This window comes from Chelonoidis abingdonii, chromosome 1 (genome assembly GCF_003597395.2).
Source record: "Chelonoidis abingdonii isolate Lonesome George chromosome 1, CheloAbing_2.0, whole genome shotgun sequence".
In the NCBI taxonomy this organism is placed as follows: Eukaryota; Metazoa; Chordata; order Testudines; family Testudinidae; genus Chelonoidis; species Chelonoidis abingdonii.
This window is the reverse complement of record NC_133769.1, coordinates 350039416-350056189: the sequence shown is the minus strand read 5'-3', so window position 1 is coordinate 350056189 and position 16774 is coordinate 350039416. Positions and strand designations below refer to the sequence as shown.

The window sequence follows — 16774 nt, the reverse complement described above, 5'->3', positions numbered from 1 at the left end:
TGAATTTCACGTTTTCTCATTTTATGCCTTCAGTTGCTCGCAGAAAACATTATCGCTTCTCCAGTTGTTCTCACTCCACCAGTGACCCCTTTTTTTTTCCACAATACCCATCCTGCAATCCACATACCACCAGCCACTGCACTATGGGCCGTGAGAACCTAATGACTATAGGTAGAGAGGCCTGGCCTTGGGGCACTAGGTAGTGCTGGGTTGGAAAATACTAGTTGACAGTGGGGCTTACGAAGTAAGTGGGCATTTAGGTTTCTATGTGGTGGTATTATGAGCAGGGATGGTTGTGGTAGGTATGTTGGGGTTTACTGCTGTTACACTGAATTCTATAACAACGATTTAATCCTGTAGTGAATTCTATGGATGGTTCAAAAAGCTATCATTTGCTATTAAATTATAAGGGCTTTTTAGAGGAGTAGTTATAAACTGTTTCATTTACAGTCATTATTTCAAGTCTCAATATACAAGTTTTTCATTTTTTCCCTAATTGGTATGTGGGACTATCAAAGACTATTGGTCTTTTCCAACATACTTCTTTACCCTGGTTAGATGGAGCCCTTTAAGAAGTTTTCATAACTTCATGCATAAAAAGCAGTTACTACTTTACTAGGCATTGTTAACCCTTATAGATTTTAATCCCAGAAGGGACAATTCTGTTTATTTAATCTAACCCCCTCCATCTGCATAGTAGAAATGAAAGAACCTAATCCAGTATTTTCTGTATTCAGCTCATAACTTCTGTGTGAGCTAGATCATCTTTGTGAAACAATCCAGTCCTGACCTGGACTGCCAGCAATAGGGCATTGAACACACCTATAGGCAAATTGTTCTAATGGACCCTTCAAAAGGCATCTGGGTGGTGTCTCAGCACACTCACTACTTGGAGTAAATTCTAGTATGTTAAATGACTTCTCTTCATGGCTGAACAGTAAGATCCTTGGGGCAGGGATGTTTAGTATATGTTTTTACAGCACCAAGCACAACAGGGTCTTAATCTCAGTTGGGGCCTCTAGGGTGTCATTGTAATACAAATTAAACACAGGCAAGAGGATGTAGATAGTATAGACAATATGAACTTCTCTATAAATTTTAAAATAGATATAATCCTTGATAAAATGTGGACGGCCACCTTTAAACAATAACAACAAAGAAATCTCTAATACCTTAAAATGGTTTGTCTTGGAACTGCCACAAGAAGAAATTCTATCAAGCTGCAGACCGGATTTACTTTTGCCTTCAGAGATGTTGAGAAATGCTTCATTGGTTTTTTGGGGGATATGTAGTAAGGCCAAAACTGGGGTACTCGTCCAAGCACTCAAACCAGCCACTGAAGTTTGTTTCACCTGCTATATTAGTCAGACTCTTCTGCACCCCTCCAGCTAGGACATGGCTGTTTCAGAGGAGCCTGCATGGTCTTTTTTGAGAGACATGTCTAGATGCCACGTCCCTTTCTCAGGCTGCCAACAGTCATTTTGTTTCTCTAAAGAGCTTCCTAATTGTTTCATTATAATGATCCCTAAATATGGCCATTCCCACTGACTCCCCTTCTGCTGTGCATGTATGCTTGTCACCTGGGCTCGATCACTGAACATAGTATCAGTTCAGTTGTTGACTTCAATGGGAGATGGATCAAGTCTTATGTCTCTTGCACCTCCTGGAAAGGACTCCTATGGCAGTGATTTCCTACTTGAAAGTGAAATAGGATAGTAGCTCTGAGCCCTTGTGCCTGCCTTGCATATCATGGAAACCATCTGCCAAGTGACTGGTGGTATGAAGGTGAAGGCCGACAGAGACGAGTCTTTGCCCTATGCTGCTACTTTGCAGCCCAGGATGTTGCTCAGAGGTGCAAGGAGCTGGGTATCACTGCCTTTCACATCAAGCTGCGAGCTATAAGTGGAAATAGGAACAAGACTCCGGAACCTGGTGCCCAGTCAGCCCTCAGAGCTCTTGCTCGTTCTGGAATGAAGATTGGGCGCATTGAGGATGTCACCCCCATCCTCTCTGACAGCACTCACAGAAAGGGTGGTCCCCGGGGTCATCATCTGTAAATAGCGGCTGGCTTTTGTTTCATCATTAAACCTCTCAAAGAAAAAAAATCACATAAGTTTGACTCTGCATAGTCACTAGTTTGCATTGACCTTCATTTAGAGGCAGAGAGATGGATAGCAGTAACTTCAGCTGTCTTACTGAACCACAGAAGAGATGAAAACATAACCTCTGCTCCCCCTGCCCCATTCTGTCAACAGCCTCTTCTCTAGCAGGAAGAGGGAGGGAACTATCTACATCTGAAGTGATTAATCTGGCAATGATTAAGGGAAGTAGTGGACCCAGAAGAAGAACTGATTTCCAGTCACCCTGCAAACTCTCAGAGCCTCATTTCAATTAATCTGTTTCATTGCTCGATTCACCTCTGCTGTAGGTTTAGCAATGTGCCTTTCAAGGATCAGTAGAGAGTATTTCCTTCCACTCCTGGACAGAGAAGTCTGTGTGATTGTGCAGCTCAGGATGTCTATTCCCTCTTGTCTAATATACTGATTCTACCTGTGTAGTAGCATTATTGTCAGATATTTATAGAGTTCGCCTTTCAGATACTGTCCAGGAGGAACCCCTGGCTCCAACTCCTAGCCTTCCCCAAAGGCAAGAGGAGCAAGTTGTTTTTCTTCTACCACATACATTTTGTTACAGTTATTTTAAAAGGATTTAAATTTAATCCTTTCCTTCCCTTTGTTTTCCTTCTTAACCTGCACTCGATCCTCTTTTATTCTGCTCTACCTTTACATTTTCTTTGATCAGTCTCTCAGTTGAATTTTTTTTTAACCCAGGTGGCTGCAAGTTTGTCTGGTTGTACCTAGCATACTTATTACATAAAGCCATCAAGTACAAGACCCTGATTCGACGTTGCATTGCTCTAGTTTCATATGGCTGCAACTCCCTTGACACCAGGATAAAATTGGAATAGTGCAGCAGTGGATCAGGCCCCAATGTACAGATCTGGATCCGGAAATGAATTTTCCTAAAGCATTCAAATTCCTGCTGAAGGTTCAGTCCATTCTAGATTGGTTTCTGAATCATGAAGTTTGGATCCAGACTGGAACTTCTCGGAATCTGGGAGGATGATTTGGATCTCCCATTCCAGACCCATCCTTAAAAAACATATGGAACCAATACTATTTGGTCTTAAGTCCATGTAAATTTGTCACTTGTTTCAATGGGCGTGGGATCAGGATGCTAGTTAGGTATTATTATGTGGCTATATTGTTTGAAGTTTGTGGTGGTCTGAGACCTAACTATAGAGTAACATCTGGGGGCTCTATATGCTTGTTCTTCCTCAGTTACTTATCAAATGTGTTCAGTTTTTAAGGAAAAGAATGTTTTCTTCCTGTAACTCCTACTACTGCAAACTCATCCTAAGATCTGAAAGTTGAGCTTTCTCCCTGTTGCTTCTCTCTTCCAGAAATGAAGATCCAGCAGTTGGAACCTTGCTGGCAATATTGTTGTCGGTGTATGAGGACAAGCAGAACTCAATTCACTTTTCCAGAGCTGTCCTGTCTCTACGACAACAGTCATAAAAACAAGTTTTTCAGTCAATTCAGCAAACATGGGGAGCAGACAGCTAGAATAAGGAAGGAGTCACTGTGATCCTGTGGTCCAGACAAAGGTCTAGAAATAAGAAACCTGGGTTCTAGTCCTATCTCTGCCAATGGCTTCCTCTGAGACCTTTGACAATTCTCTGTGCCTCAGGCTTGGTCTACACTACATGTTCAAACTGATTTCAGCAGTGTTAAACAGATTTAACGCTGTACCCGTCCACATTACAAGGCCCTTTACATCGATTATAAAGGGCTTCTTTAAATCGATTTCTGTACTCCTCCCCGATGCAGAGGAGTAGCGCTAAAATCGGTATTACCATATCGGATTGGGTTAGTGTGCAAGCAATCGACGGTATTGGCCTCCAGGCGGTTACCCACAGTTGCACCACGTGACGCTCTGAAGTAATCTGAACTCGGATGCAGTAGGCCATGTAAACAGGAAAAGCCCGCGAATTTGATTTCATTTTTCTGTTTTGGCCCAGGCATGAGCTCTGATCAGCATGGGTGGAGATGCATTCCCAAATCCAAAAAAGAGGCTCCAGCATGACCGTACGGGAGATACTGGATCTGATCGCTGTATGGGGAAACAAATCTGTTCTTATCAAAGCTCCATTACAGAAGACGAAATGCCCAAAGTGGTTGAAAAAAAAATCTACAGGCTACACCAGTGCTGCATGACAAGCGTAACGGGGCAGCCAGAGACTCAAATGGACGCTCATGAAGGGAGGGGATGGGTGTACTGAGGACTCCAGCTATCCCACAGTCCACAGCTCTCCGAAAAGTATTTGCATTCTGGCTAATGCTCCCAATGCTTGTAGTTCAAAACACATTGTCCGCGTATGGTTCAGGAATAGCTCGTCAATTTACTCCCCCCCACGTGAAAGAAAAGGGAAGAAATCGTTTCTTGACTTCTTTCAATTCACCCTTGTCTCCTGAATGCTGCGGGTAGACCGCCGATGCTGCAGCAGTGAAGCGCATACCATTCTCTTCCCCTGCCCGGTGCAGACGGTGCAGGCGGGACTGGTAACCGTCCTTTGTTATCCAACCCATGAGTGCTTCCTGGCTGCTTCAGGTGAGGCTTTGGCTGAGATTTGAAAGTATCTTGTTTCCTGATTGGTCCTCTGGTCAGGTGTTGTTTGTTAACCCTTTACAGGTGAAAGAGACATTAACCCTTAGCTATCTGTTTATGACAGGCCCAACAACAAAGAGAACATAAGAATGTCCATAGTGGGTCACACCAAAGGTCCATCTAGCTCAGTATCCTGTCTTCCGACAGTGGCCAATGCCAGGTGTTCAGAGGGAATGAACAGAACAGGTAATCATCAAGTAATCCATCCCCTGTTACCCATTCCCAGCTTCTGGCAAACAGAGGCTAGGTCGGGGTGGGCAAACTACAGCCCACAGTCTGCATCCAGCCTGTCAGAACTTTCACTCTGGCCCTCGAGCTCCCACTGGGGAGTGGGGTTGGGGGCTTTCCATGTGGCTCCCAGAAGCACCGGCCTGTCCCAGCTCTGGCTTCTACGCATAGGGGCAGCCAGAGGGCTCTGCACACTGCCCCTGTCCCAAGTGCCGCCCCCCACAGCTCCCATTGGCTGTGGTTCCTGGACAATGGAAGCTGTGGGGGGCAGCGCTTGGGGTGTGGGCAGTGTGTGGAGCCTCTGGCAGCAAGTACACATCGGCTTAGGAGGCTGGGGGGGGGGGGGCATGCTGCTGCCTGAGAGCTGCAATGGCGGTGCCTGTGGACAGGGTAGCACGTAGAGCCACCTTGCTGGAGGAGGGACATGCCACTGCTTCCAGGAGCAGCTTGAAGTAAGCATTGCTTGGAACCTGCGCCCCAACCCCCTGCCCCAGCCCTGATCCCCCTCCCACCCTCTGAACCCCTTGGTCCCAGCCCAAAGCAGCCTCCTCCACTCCAAATCCCTCATCCCCATCCCAGAGCACCCAACCCCTAATTTTGTGAGCATTTGTGGCCCACCAATTTCTATACCCAGATACCCAAAACATTTGCCTACTCCTGGGCTAGGGACACCATCCCTGCCCATCCTGTAGCCATTGATGGACCTATCGGCCATGAATTTATCTAGAGACAGTAATTAAGCCTGTCTGAGTGGAGGGACAGCCATAAATAAGTCGGATGTGAGCAAACAGGTAAAAGGAAGGACAGTGGGGTATGTAAACAGAGATGATCTGGAGAAAGAGCCCCGCGGCCACGCTAGCTTCATCCAGTGACATCCCCAAACCCCATTCAGATCTTCTCCCTCTCCCGCATGTCTGTCTCCCCGTTTCTTTTCAATTCGCAAGAGTCAGAAGCTGCAAAGTCGGGCTCAGTATCCGGAGCTTCCTGTGGCCTTTGAACCGAGGAGGGGCTGATCTGAGCCCGTCTTTAACCGAAACACGTTGCAAACTCCTGCTCCCCTAAGAGCACGGAGACGTGCGGAGCTGCCTCCCAGGGCAGGCGCCTCTGCCACGCAGCGAGAGTTGCCGGGTCCCGGGCTGGGCTCAGGGAGGCGCCGTAGCCCGGAATCTCCCGTCCCTGCCTGCGGGAGCGAAGCGAACTTCGCCCGGCGCGGAGCGGGCTGGGGGCAAGCGGCAGCGCCCAGCTGAGGCCCGGATCGGCGGGCAGCGCAGCCCAGAGCAGCCCGGCCGGGCCAGCATGTGGACCGCGCTCCGGAGCGGCGCCGAGCAGAGCTCGCCGCGGAGCAGCAGCGGTCGCGTTTGTGCCCTGAGCTTGGTGGTAGCGGCCGCACTGCTCCTGCTCGGCTTCATCATCGGTACCGTGCAACCAGCTTGGGGCCGGGCTTGGGGCCGGGCTTGGGGTGGGGGCTTCCTTATGGGCCCACGCAGGGACTGAGCCCCTTGAGCTCAGGTGAGGTTTGTTCCTGCTTTTCCAGGCCAGGGGTTTTCAAACTTTTTTTTCTGGCGACCCAGTTAAAGAAAATGTTTGATGCCCGCTGGGGATGAGGGGTGTGGGGTGTGGAAGGTGTTGGGGTGAGGGGTGAGGATTTCAGGGTGTGGGAGAGGGCTTGGCTGGGCAGGGGGTTGGGGTGCGGGAGGGGGTCAGCGCTCTAGGGTGGGGGTGCAGGTTCTGGGGTGGGGTTGGGGAAGAGGGGTTTGTGATGCAGGAGGGGGCTCCAGGTTTGAGGGGGGTTCATGGCTGGGACAGGGGAATGGGGCACAGGGTTGGGGCAGTGCTTACCTCCAGTGGCTCCCGGTCAGTGGTGCAGCCTGAGAGCAGAGGCAGGCTTCCCACCTGTCCTGACACTGCGGACCGCGCTGTGCCCCGGAAGCGCCCAGCAGCAGGTCCAGCTCCTAGATGGAGGCGCACATATGGCTCTGCACAGTTCTCGTCCACAAGCACTGCCCCCACAGCTGCCATTGACTGATTCCTGGCCAATGGGAGTGCGGAGCCGGTGCTCAGGGTGGGGGCAATGTGCAGAGCCCCGTGGCTCTCCTGCCTAGGAGCCGTACCTGCTGCCGACCGTTTCTGGGACGCAGCGCGGTGTCAGAACAGGTTGAGACTAGCCTGCCTTAGCTGAGTAGCACCCCCATTGGGACTTTTAACGGCCCGGCTGGGAGTGCTGACTAGAGCCTCCGCAACCCAGTGCCCAGTACTGGGTCTTGACCCGCAGTTTGAAAATCACTGCTCCAGGAGATCAAGCCCACTTCACTTTGCAGTCACTCACTGCAGGGTAAAGCGTCCCATGCAACACCTCGGACCATGGCAGCCAGATCAGCCTATGATTCACAGCATCTAACCTCACAAGCAAGCACGCAGGGGAGGGGGGAATTGGTGTTTTAAATGTGATTGTTTCACAGTTTGTCAGGGAGAATAGCAGAGATGGCCAGAACAAAAGCCAGAAGAGAGAGACACACTAAAAGAATGAAACAAACACACTGAAACAAAGAGCTCCAGATGAATAGCCACAGACTGGCTGGTAGAAAGCACACGCTTTTTCCTTTGGAGGGAGGTTTTTCTTTTAACTCTTCATGTTCCTCACCACTGAACTGAGCATTTTCCATAGGACACTTCCATTTTACCCCAATTCCACAGGTTAAAAGGGAGCAGTAATGGAAAAAGGTATAAGAAAAGGACCCAAAAGTCCTACCTTTAATCTTTGCCATTTATTCATGGTTTGTATCGCTAGAAAGCCTTAAATGAATTATTTTCTGCTCAGAGAGATGGACATATGTATTAGGTTGTGCTAGTCCCCCTCTCTGTCACTGCAGGGTTTTTCCCTCTTGTATATTCCCCTTTCTACATTTTGAAGTTACTGATGTAATCTCTGCCATATTCAGACAGAAAACTAAGGGGGGGTGGGTCCTGTAAAAATTGGAACTCGGAACTACTGGACTTTTAGTTTCTATGACCAGATGTCCCTGGTGGAGCACATCCTCTGTCTTTACTGTTCTAACTTATTTTTTTTTAAAATAATTATTTTGGAAGTTTGAATAAGATTACAAATCCTTGCCCTGTAAATATCAAACAAAACAATCATTACAACAGTTCACTTTTGTTTAAGGAGACATTATAATAACTAATGTTTCATCGGAGAAAAGTCCGAAGTATGCAGAGCCCAAAGTCACAGAGATTTGCATGTCGCTCCATGAACTTGCAACCCACGTCCTTTGTTTCTGTGCATCTTTCTGAAGATGCTATCTTTCTGCTGAGATGAATTGAACCAACATGCCCTGAGATGATTAGTCATTTGTTGGCTTGGTGCTTATGGGACAGTAGATGGAACCTTCAAAATCCACAGTCAGGTAGGTATCAGAGGGGTAGCCGTGTTAGTCTGGATCTGTAAAAGCAGCAGAGAATCCTGTGGCACCTTATAGACTAACAGACATTTTGGAGCGTGAGCTTTCGTGGGTGAATACCCCACTGATGAATAGGGATAATATATCTTTTTTTCCCATTCCATCTGTCTTATCTATCCAGGCTATAAGCTCTCTTACTTTGTGTTGCTTCAATGTCTCGCACATCAGACTTTGATCTTGATTGCGTCCTCTAAACACTAGTGTCATAAAACCAATAATAAAAGGCATAATAAAATCTTGAACTAATACTGAAGGATATCGTCATGGGCCATAGAAATAATGTTTTCGTAGTGCTCTAATCTTTGTATTTTGCAGGCTGGTTTACAAAACCTACTGATGAGGTAACAGCCACTAGTTCCCATGAAAAGGTGAAGAAGGCATTTATGGCTGAAATGAAAGCTGAAAACATCAAGCAGTTTCTATAGTAAGTGAAGTCTGTACTTATCCATGACATTCATCTGTGATCAACTGGTACAATGACTAGGTTTGTGAACAGACTTTGGGTTATGACCAGGGCCGGCTCCAAGCACTAGCCAAGCAAGTTTGTGCTTGAGGTGGCAGATTCTAAGGGGCGCATTCCATCCAATCCTAGGGCGGCATGGCCGCCCTTTTTTTTTCTTTGTTCGCCATTCTGGCCACCCTGTGGGGGGCAGCGGTGTGGAGGAGGGGAACGCCCTGCTGGGAGCCGGCTGCGCACTCCGTCTGCCCCAGCTGGTGCCAGGTCTACAGCAAGCTCGGCAGCCCGTATCCTTCCTTCCCCGCAGACTGGAGCGGCGCGGAGCCCTCCCAGCAGGCCGCATGGCGGGAAGGGCTGAGTGGTAAGTGCCCTGGCTGAAGGAAGCCCTGGCTGCCCCTCTTCTCTCTCTCTCCCCTCTGCTCCCTCCCCCTCCCCCCTGCTAGCCAGGGTGCGCACTCCACTGCCTGGGGCATGTCTGCAGTGCAGGGAGTCCCGCTAGCCGAAAGTTTGCACCCTGGCTCCGGCCACCCTGCAGATATTTTTTTTTTTTTTTTTGCTTTGGGCGGCGAAAAAGCCAGAGCTGGCCCTGGTTATAACAGCCGTATAATACCCCTGTGAGTCATGTTTGACAGTGGAGCCAATCACAGTTCCTCCTGTTGCTTCTTAACTTTTGTGGAAAACAGTGGTCCCTCTATAGAGAGCAAGGTCCAATGATTTCAGTGTGTGTTCAAACCCTCACTCCGTGCTTCTCTGGGGTGGTGAATGGTATAAGAGGACTCAAAGGTCAAGGTTGCCACCCCATCACAGCCCAGCCTTCCCTACTGCAGCCAGATTCCATTTGCAGGGGAGTGTTTACCCTGCATCAATTTTCAGGCAATACTCTGACTTCGAAGGGAGATATACAAGTGAATTGGGGACCTAAATCAGGGGCGACTCCACTGAAGTTAGTGGAGTTACACCAGGAGAACCAGGCAGCAGGTCCTTGCCTTCCAGACTATTTGCAGGTTAGCATCTCCTACTCACATTTGCTATGTCCAAATCACATGTCCTTTTCATTTTCGTCTGCCACTCTTACTCTGGCGATTCCTTCCATGTGGACCCTATGTCTGGAATCTCCTCTCTGACATGCCTTTAAGTTCTACTCCTTTGTGATGAAAATAATTGATATGGGCATCTGGAGATGGGGTAGATACCAGCTGGTCAATTTAAAACCTGACCAATTACCACAAAATAAATCTGTGGTTCTCACACCTTCAAGTTCCTTCTTAAGGATACATTTAATCCAAAATTTAAGGATACATTTATTCCACTCACCCATCCCAAAGCGTGTTAACTAGGAGGGTAGACCCAGATCATCTGTGGTATTTAGGCACCTAGCTCCCACTGATTTTGGATTTGAGGATCTGGTCCATAATGTTTTAAATAATCTTGTCCTTGTGTTTAAGCCTAGCTGGAAGCCTAGCATCTCCTGAAAATTCAGACAATGATACAACGGTGGTGGTGGGGAGCATAGATTAAAAAAAACACACCCTATAATAGTCCTTAATTTTCATAATTTGTTCTAGAATTTTTAATTAGGGAAAAGTTGAGACACGTTTAGTAATTTATATGATGTGGTTGGGTAAATGTATTAGTAGTCTCTTAATGGAGTCCAGCATTTGTTAGAAGTTATTATTAATTCCAGTCAGGAACAGACCAGAGACCTCTGTTTATTTCTAGTAATTAACTTTCAGTGTAAGAAGTATCAGTGATTTAGGGATTCTGCCTTACATATAACTCCCAACCTTTTAAACACATGATTGGGCCTAGGTGGAAATGTTCTTAGAAAACCAATCTCACTTGATGAAATCACGGCAATTCCACTGATTTAATATTAAATGCATTTGCCACAAATCATTGCAATTATTAAATTACCCTAGACCAAATAAGATCAGGCTAAAGGCCCAGGATTGTGTAGGAAATAAAATTTTAATCCAGGATTTGGGTATTACCAAAGTAAAATGGTTGCGAAACATTCTTGCGGTAGGATTGCTTTGTGCCATCAGAACTCCCTATCTCTATGCCCACAGCAAACATTGCTGCCTCAGCTTTCAAAACACAGGCAGTTCTGAGGTAGAATGTGACAGTTACATAACAGTAATGCTGAACAGCAGATCGGTGCAGGAGATGAACACAACATCCAATTAGAATAGCAAAAGAAATATAAGGATGGAGAATTCAATTATTTGAAATGGACCTTAGCCAAGATTCTAGGAGTTAAACGTTCTCAACTCTAATGAAAAATGTCACTGGCTCTTTAATGACCACAAATGGTCAGGGCCTCAGTTCTACATGTCACCCAGGAATTGACACTTCCACCAGAACAGTAGCCACAACACCATGTTAGAATATGGGCTTAATATTAACTCAGGAAATGTTGGGTTATCCACAAACATTCTTTGTAAAAGTAGAGGAACAAGGGTCTTCCAGAGTGCTCAGTTTGCCAACTCTGTTCTCATTGATCTAGGGAGCAAAGGTCAAAGTTGTTCTCAATCATATCTCTGTAGTTCACATAATATTGCATTACTGACTAATATAGTGACTCTAGGGCTTGGCTAGTAACTGCTTTCTGTAAAAATTGCATTGCCTGATCTTAACCAGAGTGCTAGAGTATCAGGATTTCTCCCCAGGTTAGGGCTCAGATGCCACTGTAGACAAGGGTACCCTAAATGTGGCAGATGATGTATTTAAAAGTACATAATCTAGTATTTTCAAAAAGCAATATCAGTGTAATAAAAAAAAGTAAGTAATTAAGTGTTATAAAACAAAGGAAGCACTAGATCAGGGATCGGCAACCTTCAGCCCGTGGCCTGCCAGGGTAAGCCCCCTGTCAGGCCGGGCTGATTTGTTTACCTGCTGTGTCCACAGGTTTGGCTGGTTGCAGCTCCCACTGGCCGCAGTTCACTGTTCCAGGCCAATGGGGGCTGCGAAAAGCCATGGCCAGCACATTCCTCGGCCTGCACTGCTTCCTGTAGGCCCCATTGGCTTGGAATAGTGAACTGCAGCCAGTGGGAGCTACAATCGGCCGATCCTGCGGACACAGCAGGTAAACAAACCGGCCTGGCCCACCGGGGGCTTACCCTGGTAGGCCGCGGGCTGAAGGTTGCTGATCCCTGCACTAGATACTGTGACAGAGTCAGGCCAGATGGCTACAGGAGAGTGATAGAAGGTAGATATATTAGTCCCAGTTTAAGCAGGTCCCTTTTCCCTGAGTAAGATAATGGGCTATTCCAGAACAATCAGGAAGGTGCTGGCACCAATTAAGGCAGGCTAATTAAGACATCTGGAGACAATTAAGAAGCTGCCGGAATCAATTAGGACAGTGTAATAAGCCTCTTTTTCCCAAATCTGGACCTTAGCGTCCTAAATCTGGGTGCTTAGCATGAACCTCCAAGCTTAATTACCAGCTTGGCTCTTATCTTGCTGCCACCAGACAGGAATTACAGCGCCTGCCTCGCTCTGGTCCCCCAGACTTTCCCTGGAGGGACCCCAAGACTCAGAAGCCCTGAGTCTCACACCAAAGGGAAACCAACCCCCTCCCCTTGTCTCCTCTTTATTTCATCCCCAGCTCCCCCTCCCTGGGTTATTCTGGGCGATACTGTACTTAACTCCTTGAATGCAAGACAGAGAGGGCAATTTACCTTCCCCCGAGGCTATGCATTCAAACCTAGTCAAGCTAACACAAAGAGATTCCCCCCCCCTTCGTTCCTTAGCCTGAACCAGAGAAAAACCTTAACCAGGTTTAAAAAAAAAGCTTTATATAAACAAGAAAGAAACAACACATGACATGATCACTGCATTAAGATGACATAATACAGGGCTATTGCTTATAAAAAAATATGAATAAACAGTCTGATTTAAGAAGATATTCAATTTAAACCATTCCAGCAAACTCCACACATGTAAATACAAAACAAAACATATAACAGCCTATTGCTTTGCTACCTTTGTACTTACAACTTGGAAACTGAAAATAAGAAGATTACAGATAAAAAAAGAAAGTTCCTCATAGCCAAGAAAAAACAAAGAGAGAGAACAAAAACAAAACCAGAAGTTCCCTCCTTCACTTTGAAAAATCCGGTTTCCTGATTGGTCCTCCGGTCAGGTGTTTGGTTCCCCTTGTTAACCCCTTTACAGGTAAAAGAAACATTAACCCTTACCTATTTATTTATGACAGACAGGCAGGCTAATCAGGGCACCTGGTTTTAAAAAGGACCTCACTTCAGTTAGTGAGGCGCATATGAGGAGCTGGGAGCAAGAAGTGTGCAAGGGATCTGAGAGAGAATAGGTGTACTGCTGGAGGACTGCAAAGTACACGCATTACCAGACATCGGGAGGAAGGTCCTGTAGTGAGGATAAAGAAGGTGTTTGGAGGAGGCCATGGGGAAGTGGCCCGGGGAGTTGTAGCCATCACACAGCAGTTACAAGAGACACTGTAAACAGTTGCAATCCACAGAGCCCTGGGCTGGAACCTGGAGTAGAGGGTGGGCCCGGGTCCCCCCATCCCCTCAACTCCCTATTTGAGACAAGAGGAGGTGACCTGGATTGTGGGTCCTACCAGAGGGGAAGGTTTTTTGGACAAATAATCATTTATGCCAAAATTCATGAAGACTTGGGAAGACCATCATGAATATTGCCTATCATATTGCTCCATGAACAGTAGCAAATCAAATTTAGAGATCAGATTTTCAATAAATTTGTAAATCAGGTTCTTCAGTGTTTGTTTGGCTGTAGTACAAGGGAATAATAATAATAACATCTAGTTTTTATCAGTAGATCTCAAAGTGCTTTACAAAGGAGGTCAGTATCATTATCCCTGTTTTAGAGGTGGAGAAACTGAGTCACAGAACCAGGGGCAGCTCTAGGCATTTTGCCGCCCCAAGCATGGCAGACAGGCTGCCCTCGGCGGACCTCCCACAGCTTCGGTGGACCTCCTGGTCCTCCAAAGCCGCAGGACCAGCAAACCCTCCGCAGGCAAGCCGCCGAGGGCAGCCTGCCTGCCACCCTTGCGGCGCCGGCAGAAAGCCCCCTGCGGCTTGCCATTCTAAGCACACGCTTGGTGTGCTGGGGCCTGGAGCCGCCCCTGCACAGAGCAGCAAAGGCCTCATCCAACAGTAGAGCTGGGAATAGAACCCAGGTCTCCTGAATTTCAATGCAGTGATCTATGCACAAGGCAACACTGCTTTCCAGAAGGGGGAAGTAATAATAGTTGAGGGGAAACTGAAGTCTTTGATTTCTACGTCTATAAAACTGACTTAAAGCCATAAGTACAGGGATGACTGGGTAGCTGATTTAATCTGGGCAGTTCTGATGGCTTTTATATGTTTTAAAATATACTTTTTCCCGTTAAATCAAGAAGCTCACTTCTAATTACAAAATCCAGTTCCTGGTATTGACTGCTAATACATACCCGTTCCTTTTCCCTAGTAATTTTACACAGCGTCCTCACCTCGCAGGCACAGCTGAGAACCTGCGCCTTGCACAGCAAATCCAAGCCCAGTGGAAAGAATTTGGATTGGATTCGGTTGAGCTGGCTCACTATGACGTCCTGTTGTCCTACCCTAATGAAACAAATCCCAACTATATCTCAATTATTGATGAGCATGGAACTGAGGTAAAGAAGACATCAGGTTTTCCATCTCAGGGTTTGTCTACACAGGGAAGTTAATTTGGATTAGAGTGGGATGTGAATTTAAAGTGGAATAGTTAATACTTATTAACTCACTTTTTGGATGCTCTTATTCTGGATTAGGAGTGCCTTATTTTGAATTATTTTAGTCTACTAAAGGATTAAATGGATTAAGATAAGATAATTCAGAATAAGAGTGTCCACATAGATAATTAATCAGGATTAGCTCCCCATGCCAACAAGCCCTCAGAGGAAAAACTCACTTTCATATACCTTGGGATAAGAAACTGTGGGAGGGGATATCTATCCTCCGCTCTGCTAATATTTTACTGTATGAAAATCACATTAGGCCCAATCCAAAGATCACTGAAGTCAGTGGTAAGAGACGGTCACTGACAGGGTTTGGACCAAGACTGAGACCTTAGTCTTTTTGTACCTTAATTTTCCCTACTGTATATTGGCGATGACAATGCTTGCCCATATTTGTAGAACATATTGACGTCTACGGATGGAAGAAGTACTACAGGAAGGCTGCTTATTACTGTTTTATTTTTAAACTGCCACTCCAAATACGAGAAAAAAAAATTGCGTCCAGCTTCATTAGTCACATACTTACAGTGGAGGTAATTGTTCTGTGTTCTCACTTAGCAGTTTTAAGGGTGGCAGTGTGTGTCTAGGGCTAGAGCGTGAGACTAAGGCGAAAACTGGATGTGTGGTTCACCATCAGTGCAGCTCCTTTGCTGGCAGAAGCTGTGGGGCATACAAAACTTAGACCTTTTACCCCTGTGTTATCTAACCTGGGGTTGCATATTGTGTAGAGAGAACCACATGGGTGGGCCACTGTGCCCATGCGTATTTTATTGGGGCTCCATGCTGGTGCAGATTTCTCCCTGCTTAGTTCTCTTTGCAAGATATGGGCTTAAGCCTGCAGCCTGAAATGCATGCCCAAAAGCTGAGCAGAAGGAATCCTGGGTTAGGCAGCAGAACTAGATTAATCTAAACCATAACTATCTGAGAAATATGCCCTGTGCCCAGGGCTGGCTCCAGGGTTTCTGCCTCCCCAAGCGGCGCCAAAAAAAACCAAACCACGATCAGCGTCTGCTCCATCACGCCACTTCCTTCTTTGGTGGCAATTCGGCGGCCAGTCCTTCCTTCGGAGAGGCACCGAGGGACCCGCTGCCAAAGAGCCTCACCGTTGGCTGCCCCAAGCACCTGCTTGCTGAGCTGTTGCCTGGAGCCGGCCCTGACTGTGCCTCGTTCTAATATGATGTCTTTCTCTTCTTTCAAACTAGATCTTCAATACATCATTATTTGAGCCTCCCCCTCCAGGATATGAGACTATTACAGATGTTGTGCCACCATACAATGCCTTCTCAGCCCAAGGTGTACCAGAGGTAAAGAGGTTAGAACTCTCAAATTCCAGGCTCCCTGCCCTATGTTAGGGTTGCCAGTTTTGGTTGGACGTATTCCTGGAGGTTTCATCACATTACATAATCTTTAAAGATTAATCTTTAATTCTTGAAAACTCCTGGACAAGTCTAGAGGTTTGGGAACCCTACCCTACCCTCATACCATGAGACTACATCATCCCTAGAAAGTGTTAGCCCTTGTGTATTGGGAAAATTTTGAATTAGGGAATTATATTTGCCTGCTTAAATTTGGCCCTCTAGCTTCAGTTGGAGATGTTCCTTTTTTGACTCTCTTCTTAAAAAAAAAAAGATGTTTAGTGTTGTTGGCTGCTATATTCCATCCCAGTGATCACTGTAAACTTAGTTTAATGTTTTTCAATCTTGAGTGACAAGTCAGGATCCTAAATCCATATTTAGGTATCTAAATAAACAACATTGTTTTCAAAGGTGTTCTGCACCCACAGCTTCCATTGACATCAATAGAAATTCTGAGCTTCAGTATCTCAGAAGATGGCCATATAAATGTGCCATATTAAACATAAGGGATCTTGGCCCCATTGAAGCCAAAGGCTAGTTCCCACTGACTTCAGTGGGGATAGGATTTTGTCCAAAAAGAAACTTTGTAACTTGTGGGCTTGTCTATTTTGGGACATTATGTCATGTTAGAAATTGTGTTAATTGACATGTTTTAATTAGCACAGTGTTAAATGCTACTTTGTCCTTAGTGTAGACAAGTACAGCCATATTTCAAAGCAAGCTCTTTTAACCAGCAAACACAGCTGACTAATATGTATTAAAATACCATGTGGTAGCTAGCACATGTTAA

The 16774-nt window shown here is 46.3% G+C and overlaps 1 protein-coding gene across 1 annotated transcript in view; it reads left to right on the top strand.

The window, feature by feature from the left end:
* Positions 1-5978: 5978 nt before the first annotated feature.
* LOC116818087 (putative N-acetylated-alpha-linked acidic dipeptidase) overlaps positions 5979-16774 on the top strand; it is a 60451-nt gene continuing 49655 nt past the window's right edge. The window contains exons 1-4 of the mRNA XM_032768739.2: positions 5979-6370; positions 8730-8838; positions 14338-14524; positions 15832-15933. Coding sequence (XP_032624630.1) covers positions 6253-6370; positions 8730-8838; positions 14338-14524; positions 15832-15933 — 516 coding nt within the window. The 5' untranslated portion in view covers positions 5979-6252. The remainder of the gene's footprint in view (positions 6371-8729; positions 8839-14337; positions 14525-15831; positions 15934-16774) is intronic.